The sequence below is a fragment of the Fundulus heteroclitus genome, chromosome 8, assembly GCF_011125445.2.
Source record: "Fundulus heteroclitus isolate FHET01 chromosome 8, MU-UCD_Fhet_4.1, whole genome shotgun sequence".
NCBI classification, from domain to species: Eukaryota; Metazoa; Chordata; class Actinopteri; order Cyprinodontiformes; family Fundulidae; genus Fundulus; species Fundulus heteroclitus.
This window is the reverse complement of record NC_046368.1, coordinates 6,898,237-6,908,142: the sequence shown is the minus strand read 5'-3', so window position 1 is coordinate 6,908,142 and position 9,906 is coordinate 6,898,237. Positions and strand designations below refer to the sequence as shown.

The 9,906-nt window shown below is 38.6% G+C and overlaps 1 protein-coding gene across 1 annotated transcript in view; it reads right to left on the bottom strand.

The window, feature by feature from the left end:
• mamdc2b (MAM domain containing 2b) overlaps positions 1–9,013 on the bottom strand; it is a 34,290-nt gene extending 25,277 nt beyond the window's left edge. Inside the window, exons 1-2 of the mRNA XM_036140025.1 lie at positions 8,886–9,013; positions 8,679–8,789 (exon numbers count right to left, since the gene is read on the bottom strand). Of these exons, the coding sequence (XP_035995918.1) occupies positions 8,679–8,789; positions 8,886–8,946 (172 nt within the window). The 5' untranslated portion in view covers positions 8,947–9,013. The remainder of the gene's footprint in view (positions 1–8,678; positions 8,790–8,885) is intronic.
• Positions 9,014–9,906: the final 893 nt, after the last annotated feature.

Genomic DNA, 9,906 nt, shown 5'->3' with positions numbered 1-9,906 from the left:
ATGAGCTCTTTTTGGCATTAAGACAACAATTCTTATTGCCACATTGCCAGACAGGACACTGGACAAAAAATAATCATTGTTGAATAATGATAATGCATTTAGCCACCGGGCTGGAACTGGCCCGCGGGCCATACGTTTGACACCCCTGCATTAAAACAACCTAGAAATGTCCAAAAAGAGGAAAAAGTGATGCTGAATGATGAGTTTAAAGTGTAACTCACCCCAATATCAACTTTGTTTTTGCAGATAAACCATTCAAATGGGCCTAAAGGTGCCAATTTTAGGTTACTGTGAAACATTTTACATTTTTTATGTGAACTGGAATGAAATTATGAAATCAAAAGAATCTATACAGGTGTGACTGGCCCTTTAAATGACTTCATGATGCTAAAGTGGCCCAGTGTAGAAATTAGTTAGACACCCCTGCTAAAAAAATGCTCCACAGAAACGACAGCATGAGGCCAACACCCAACACAAATAAACTAAAATACTCCGATGATACAGCCAACCTTGTACTAATCAAAGACAACAACTTCCTTATGGACCACCACAAGTAACAGTTTCACACTTCAGCATAATGCCTTGGACCTTAATTTTAGCAACACAGAGAAGTTAACAGTCAGTGTGTGCCGTATGTGTACCCTGAAGTTGGATTTTCAAAATTTGAGTTTGAAATACGAATAAAATACCAGCTGAAGTCCTATTCTGGCAGAGAAATTTGGATCATGCTGAGCAATCCTGAGTTTAGTAATCAATATGGCTGCTGTGTACATATAATATAAAGAAGGGGGCTGATATAAAATATTAAATCAGTGGCACAGTTAGTGCTGTGAAATATCTATTTGTAAACGTGTTTCTTTTGTGTTTTAATCCACAATATAGAGAGAAATAGTCTAATTATGCTCGACAATTTGTAATTTTCAGTGTTTTCCGCCGCTCGAATGCTCCGTACTCGTATTTGCGTAATTCCCAAACATCCTAGCCAAGGCAAATGGGGCATCTGTCCCCCAGCACCACGCTATCATGCAAAACCAAACAGTTGTCGTTAATGTTTTCTAACACCATGGAGTTATAGAACACAGTTGTCTTCCATCGGCACAGATCAAAATCTTTTTGCATGTGAGGAAGAAGGGGTGGTTGACACGTTTGTTTGGTTTTTTTGTTGTATTTTGTAATGTAAGTTGTAAGTTAATTGCTGTTGCATCTGTCTATCCATCTTATGTCAACAAGAGCAGTGTTGTAAGAAAGAATTTCGCCTTGGGAATAATAAAGTTTCAGATATACTTTAAGGGAAGTTGCCCTCATAGCCAAAAGCAGCAAACTAAATGCTGTTTATATTAGATTCTCTGAAACAATATACAAAATATGGCAATCCAGATCAGGATTTAAAACCAGAGTCATAAATCTCTCTGCATGAAATCCTCCTTTCTGACCTCTCTGTGCTTCAGGTTTTTTTTAGAGCTCTACTCAGTGGTCTGTCATTCATTATTTGTCCCCGTGGAATGCTCTGCAGCATCATAAAATTTGAAGAAAACTCTCAAGTATTGAGATTCAAACACCCACACAGTAGTAAACCCATGCAATAAATTTTGAGTAATATCTTGCTGTCAATAAACATCGACCAACTGAAATTATTAACAGTATCCAGCATGACTTTGCTTCTGCTGTTTCGTCTGCACAGAGCACAAAAATAGAAGCAGAGGGAAGGAGAAGAAATCAGCGAGAAGAACTGTGCTCACAATTAATGCAGTGCCTTCACTGACCTTTTTTAACAAGCCTGCAGACATGGCAACACGGATGGAAACAGTGGAAGGAAAACCAGTTGAATCATGAATCATGCTGCCACAGCAGGGCAGTTTAAAGACAAGTAGGACAACCCAGGATGGTGGTTGGAAACAAAATAGGTCTACATAAATTTTTCCAACGCTGTCTGGTTTATGCTGCACAGCAGTGGTAGGTGTATGCCATGGTGGCAGGATATCTTCCTTTTCAAATGGCTCATTAGTACATCAATTAAAATTGTATGTGGCTTGCAGATATAGATTATTTAGATTATTCAACTTTAATGTGTTTTTTTTTTTTTTTTTGCACTAACTCCATAATTTCTCAAGATACCAAGCAAATCTTCTCATGTAAACCATATAAACAAGAATTAAGCTAATTTAAAATCCTAATTCTTATATGCAAATAAGCATTTCATTGATACATTGGGCTTACAAAATGCTTAAACATTGTGGTTACATCACAAAGCAAACTACAAAGCAACATGAATATTATTCATTTTGTATAAAACAGGTATGTAAATGACTGCAGCATACAACAGTATTCACAGAAAATTCATAGTACAGCTAAAGTTTGTTGGTGTCCTGAGTGAACCCTGACTCTTAGATGTTAGCTTTTCTCTGCTAAGCTGCTAGCTAATTATGACATAGCCTACTGCTTATCACACTAAGTAGCTATCAGCCTGAATCAGAGTAGTTGTTAGCGTTACTAGGATTTGTCGTTAGCTTTACTATGATTAATTGCTATATCCTGAATTTCCCCATTGTGAGACAATAAAAGATTTCTTGTTTTATGTTATTAGCTTTGGTTAGCTAGTTGTTTCACTATTTCCTTAGCCATTAGCTTCAGGTTTTAGCTATTTGTTTGAGTTTAGATGCAAATTCAACCTGTTTAAGTGTTAGCTTGACTCTGAGTAGCTGTCAGCTATACTCAGATCAGTTTTTAGTTCCAGAATGATTAGTTGGTGTTTCACTCTGATAGTGATTAGCCATAGCTCTCAACTCTCACGCATTGACCGTGTGACACACGCATTTCACTAACTTCACACGCTCACACGCAACACATGGCATTTCACACGCAAACATGGAATTTCTCACGCATAAAAATAACAAAGCCCCTCTGGGCTGCGGACGACAAAACTCCGCCTTCTGCTGAGATGTTTCAGCTTCTTTCACAGCTTGTGGCCATCGGTAATTCCTGCTGCAGTTCGTGTTAACAGAGCAGCAGGAAGAGTGATCAGAGTTATGAATAATTTTAGTCTTAACAGTGGTGAAAGTGAGCCGGTAAGGTCCTGTACCGCGTACACAGGAGGAGGGGAGGGGGCGGGGGGAGAGCTGCTGCAAGATGACCGGTCCATTCAGAACCAGTGATAGCTGCACGCAGGATCTTAAAACAGTTCTGCTAACCAGATGCAGTTTAAAAAGCCACTTAGTCTGTTTATAAGTTTAGTTTTTATTAATTCTGCATTTTTTAACTACATGCACCGTATTCCTGTGCCTCCGCGCTTGCTCCTCTCCCCCCTCCTTTCCCTCGGAGCAGGTGCTTTTATCACCGTTCACCATTCAAAACGTGAATCACTGCGTTTAATTCCCTCACATCGGTAACAACGTGTGCCAGTTAAAGTCAATAGGAAAGTGAGTAGCTGTGTTTCATGCTATTTTATTTTTAACAACATAGAATCAGTGGCGCTTCGGTGGGCGTGCTGCCTCACGCTTTAATTCAGGTGCGCACTTTTAAGGGTCATTTTAAAGAACTTGTAACATCAGGGGCTTCATCTTAGACCTGTTAGTACCCCTGTTCCCTTTATAGGAGCCCTTTACAGTATTTAGTTATGCATTTTCCCCGCTGTTTATCCCTCTCACGCAGCGCACAGGGGTAAAATCCGCCCACCGCACCGCCCAGAGCGCACTGACGAGAGCAATAGAGATTCGTCTGATCAGCGCGGCGACTGACTGAGAAACCTGTCGCTGTGAAAGGTGATGATAATGTTATAAACTGTAACAGTCTAGAAGGTGATTGAGCTGAAAAGAGGGAGACATCAGCAGCTGGATCGTGCATAAAGACGCAGCGGGAACCTCTGTGTGCTTCAGTGTTGCTGCTGAGGGGAAATTGTTGACCATAAAGGCTTGATGAAACTCAGCCTGATTCACTAATCAGGTTATAGATTTACAATGATAAACAACCCATAGATGAATGTGTAACATTGTAATAATTTGGTCAATAACTTAAAACTACTTAATTATATTCAGTATTATTTGAACAATTGTGTATTTTTTTATGTCTTAATCCATTAACTGAACAATAAAGTATTAATACGTCTCTTTCTCTTTTTAACACAAGTACTACATGTCTACTTCATTGTCTGGTGGGATAAAAATGAGATGGAGTTGACTCCACCGGCTCTTCCAGGGTCCGGTTAGCCCCGCCCCCAAACAAGCCCCGCCCCCAAATTAGCATAATCTCACTCTTAACTTTTGATAAAAGTTAGCTATTACTTTCAGTCCAACAAGCTGTTAGCTTCACTTTGATTAACTTCACTCTAAATGTGTTAGCTTCACTCTAATATCTGATTCTAATGGTTAAATAGACTCTAAGTAGCTATTAGCCTCATTCCCAATAATTACCTTGAATTATTGTAGCTGCTAGTGTGAATTTATGTAATCATTTGCATCATCCTTCTTGGAATTGGCTTGATAATGAATAGCTCTTATTGACTTGAGTAGGTGTAGTGGTAATATTTATGCTAATTAACTGCTAGCTTCACATTGATAAATTCTCACTCTGATTAGTAGTTGTAACCTAGACTCTGCAAATACCTTAGCTTGGCGGATTAGCAGCTTTCTTGCTACTATTTTGCTGCTGGGTTCACTCCGATTATCTATTAGCTTCACTCCAATTAAATGAGGTGAGCAGATTTATGCAATGAAAAGCTGGGACACACACTCGTCTCAGCTCTTCTAGTACATTTGGACAGTGGCAGGAACGGGTAAATACCTCGTGCTGCGTGCAGCTTTTTTACTCCATCGTAATGAACTAAAATCGGGGACATTTCTGGGAACATCTTTTGCAGGGACAGGTCATCCAAAACGGGGACTGTCCCCGGAAATCGGGGATGTTGGGTCACCCTACAATTAGGAGTTAGCTTGACTCTGTTTAGTTGTTGCTGTCACTTCAATTAGCTGTTAGATTTAAACTGATTAAGCGTTAGCTTCATTCTATAATGAGCTGTTAGTTTGACTCTGAAAAATGGCTAGATTGACCCGGAATGGCTGCTAGCTAGACTCCTCAACGAGGATTTCTGATTTTCCAAACTGAGATTGCGCTGACTGCTGTCCACCGCAGCTGAAAACCCAGTTTTTCGCAGAAACTCAGTGAAAAGAGAAATGTTTGTAAGTGTTTATTCCTACATGTGATTAATCAAGTCTAGCTTGGCAAAGAGATATGAAATAATCAGGAAAACCTAGGCTATCCATCTAATATGCCAACTGACCAATCAAACTGCACTTTTTGTCATGATTTGGGTTTTGTTTTAGTTTATGTTTGTTCTTTGCTTTATTTTGATCGGTTCACATCTCTGTCACCAGCCAGTTCAGTTCAGTTTTCAGTCTCCTGCCACTTATCAGCCAACTCACCTCTCAGTCACTACCCAGTCTGTCTGCATGTCACTCCCCTTTCCCCAGTCACCATTCAATCAGCTTCGGTTTACTTTCAGTCACCACCCTTCCTCTGATTGTTTCCACCTGTCACTAGTAATTAGCACTCTGCTCTGCTCACCTGTTCACCTCCTTATTTAAACCTGTCTCAGTCAGTGAGCTATATTATACACTGGAGTGCTGATTTTGCAGAAAAACTGAAGTCACTGGCCGCCATCTTGCTACTCCCTACTCTCACAGAATCCCATAGGATTTGGTTGCAACAACAAGCAGTTTTCTGGCTGTGTGAAAACGTTTCACAGGTAATTCTACAGTCAGTGGATGTACTAACACTATCAACTACTAGGAAATTATGCGCTGAAATATTTTACATGTTATTCATATTATATATATATATATATATATATATATATATATATATATATATATATATATATATATATATATATATATATATATATATATATATATATATATATATACAGTGTTGGGTAAGTTACTTTAAAAATGTAATCCGTTACAGTTACAAGTTACTTTGTTTAAAATTTAATTGTAGTGTAACTTTTTCGATTACTTTTAAAAAGTAATGTAACTAATTACTTTGATTACTTTTTGATTACTTTAAAGTTTTAATGAGTATCGACCCATGTTCAACATTTAATTTTTGAGAACTGAATGTGAACCTTAAAAAAGCGGAATTGGGAATTGACACTTGTATGACTATTCCTGTATATCCATCAGTAGTTAGAGGACAAGAGTCAGCAAATACAAATTCTGCCCTGTAAAACAATGACAGCACAATTGTTGCTGTATGATCTGAAGCCCCATTTGGAGCTTTTAAACAGGCTTTGAAAAACTTTGATAATTTGCTGCTGTAATTTTATAGATTTTTTAGAATAAAAAGCTAGCAGATGTGCATAATCAAAAATAACAGAAATACAATTATAGAGCATTCAGTATTGTAAGAAAGCCCACACTGTTTCTGGATAAATACATTATTGTATGAGTTAAGTTGATTTTCCGCTTAAGACAAAGTTTTGCAGTTTCACAACACACGTCGGCTCTCACTGTTTATTGTTGTGTGTGAATAACAAGAGGCGGCTGTCAACAAGCTTGAAGGCTGTCATTTTTAATGCGCTCCTTGAGCTGAAATAAAACCGTGAAACGTTTGCTTGCTTGCTGTTTTTTCAGAAGGCTCCACCAACACAGGATGGATCATCAGAGTGATAGAGACAAGGAGCCGTAGCGGGAAACGGCGATACAGGGCGCGAAGCAATAAAAATATCATTACATATTTCGCAAAGGTTTTTCTTTATATTTTTAAAAAAATGTAACTAAATTTGTAATTCTTAATATTTTCGGAAGTAACTGTAACTGAATTACATATTTTCTCATTGTAACTGTAACGAATTACAGTTACTCTTTTTTTGTAATTAAATTACGTAATGTCGTTACATGTAATCCGTTACTCCCCAACACTGTATATATATATAAGTATATATAAGTATGTGTATATGTATAAATATATGTATACACATATGTAAATATATGTTTTTGTATATTGTTATTTATATATTTATAAATGTTAAATATATATATTTAAATGAATAAAATGCAAAATATTTCAGCACATGACTTTCTCAGTACTTGATAGTTTTAGAACATAACATAAAAGTATATGGCATTTGACATTTTAAAAGTCTTAAGCCCCCCCTGAACATGAGAAAATCCTCGTTATTCGATGCTGTAGCGCACATATTCCCTAATTACTGGGGGGAAAATAGGGAGTACCAATATGGCGGTTTCAAAGCGACTCGTTCTAACAGCGGGCGATTAGCACTCCAGTGTATAATATAGCTCAGTGTCCTCAGTTCACTCCACTTTGCCAGATCAATACAAGCCAGTGGGCGAGTCTTATCCAGCGTTCAGTATTCTGATTGCCCTGTTCTGTTTCCCGACTCTGAGTCCGGATTCTGCCTTGGATTATCTTGCACTTCTGTTTATCCAGTTTTTAACTTAGGACTGTTTATTGACTACGAGTTTTGTCTTGCCCCACTCATTGAACTTATCTCTGCCTGCCTGTCATCCCGATTCCGATCATTACCTCTACCTACAATAAACCTTAAAACATACTACCTGCTTTCTTGGCTGAATACTGGGTCCACCTGTCCTGTTCTTGACACTTTTAGTTTCAATTTAAAAAAAATTAAGTATACACTGTCTGAAACAGGAAGACTAAAGTAATTTAACTGTGCAAAAACTGTAGTTTATTGTACTGTTTTGTTATGTTTAGTTTTTTCAATAAGCCAGATTTGCTTACATTTTTTTTAAATGTGGTCAAAAGTTCTGCATATTTTCTAATTCTGTTTCAAAACTGTTCTTGGCAGCTTTATTACTTACTTTATAAAAACGTTTTTTTTTTTGTTTGTATTTTTAATGTTTTTATGCAACTTCACCCTGGCCAAGTAATCAAATATAACTTTACATTCAAACAAATCAGGGAGCACATTTGTATTTTGGGTTTTTGACAGCAGAATGTTTATAACTGTAATCCTACCAGCAGCTAATACATCAATCAAAAGCAGATCTGTAATTTTCATTGACCTTAAATAAAAATAAATGTATCTCAATATACGTTTAAGGTGAAGTCTGAAGAAACAGCATCCTTTGCTTATCTTTAAAACGTCATGAATATAGTGAAATAATTGTGGCTTTGATGTCAAATCACACATCAAGTCACGATTAACTTGACACAGTCCAGCTGCTTGTGCACAGAGGACTATCTTCAGAGATTTGTGCAGCCAGAGTCTTCTCAAGATACTATGCATGAACTTTGTTTTCACCACTCAGACATGCATGCAGAACACATGATAAATTCAAAAGAGATGCATTGTTTCAGTGACAGGGTAATCACTGTAATCACACTGTGATCTGACCTCCATCCATTTGGCTCTGAGCTACACAAATAAACGGTGACATAACTTCTTATGGGTGTGCAGTGCGCTCATTCATATGAGTTGCACTACAAACCCTAGGGGAATGCCAAAATGTGCTATTTCACTCTCTCCAGATGTTCACTGATGCTGGAATCAATGCAGACCAGATGGACCTCTTCCTACCAGAGAGCTTTAGAGGTTCAGCCAACAAATCGGCACCAAAAACGGCATCATGAAGAGCAAGGATTCAATCAACGGCCATTACAAACACTCCTGCAAGATGCAGTTTGGATAGCGCTGAGAGTACCGTCTCTGTGCAGGGCCCAGCTTGTAAAGTCTGCGTCTGACGTATATCCGCAGGTGTTGGATTCAAAGTTGCATGAGCCTGGCAGCAGCCGGCCGTGGACTTGGACTGCGGCTTCGAGCACAGGAATAGAAACGGAGAGGAGAGAGGGAACGGTAAGTATGAATCATCAGCAAGTGTCGTTATTCTCCAGCTCTAATAAGTACTCACCCACAAAAGTCAAGAGGTAGATCTGGAGCATCGCAGCCTGCTTTATGAGGACAAATGCCATCGCTCTCGGATGAAGTCCAGAAAATAAAAGACGAGAAGAAATTAGGTTTTTTTTTCGTTTTTCTCTAGACTTCTAGACTTTTCTGCAGTTATTTGTCTGAGTGTCTCTCCAGCCCAGAGACTGGCAGCACACTGCACGAAGGAGGAGGAAAAACAGGGAGCCAGAGGTCGGAGAGGAAGGGTGGGAGGAGAAAAGAAGGTGAACGATGAGCTGAAAGGAAAAACAGGACACACACACACACACACACACACACAGAAAAGTGGGAGTGCTGGTGGAGAACGAGGTAGAGAGAGCGGAGCATGAAGATGAAGAGCACACTGCACAAAAGTAGAACGTAACAAAGCGTTGACAAACTAGAAGGCAGTGATTTTATTCTGCAGCACGAGAACAGACAAACTTTTCAGCCCAGTGGAAATTAATTTATTCCAACACAAACAGACAAAATGACTGAGACTGTAAAAACAACCCACCAGTCGGGTTTTCTGCAACTCTACCTGGTCTTTCAGGGAGTTTAGGGGTGAAGTGAAGAAAGGATGCACATGATGTTAATCTGAATAAGCTCCCACCACATGACTCAGAGTGAAGCATGTGGAGGAAAAAAAGGCTTAAAACCCTTAAAGTACGATGGCGTTTGGGTGATGATACACCAACACAAAATAATGCTTTCCTTTCCTTCATGGAAATACAAAGCTTAAAAGTGTTGCCTGTACCAGACACACCATCTTTTCATTGTTATTATTTTTTATTAAACCTCAATTTAACCGAATGAAATGCTCATTGAGATCAAGACCTCTTTAACAAAGGTGACCTGGCCAAGAAAGGCTGCAGGACGCACAGCTGAGGACAAGGCAGACGACGCTGATGAAACTACCAATTAATATGAATACATTACAGAGATATTTGATGAATAAAATGAAGGAATTATTCTTACAGAGACAATAAAAAACTTAAAACAGTAAC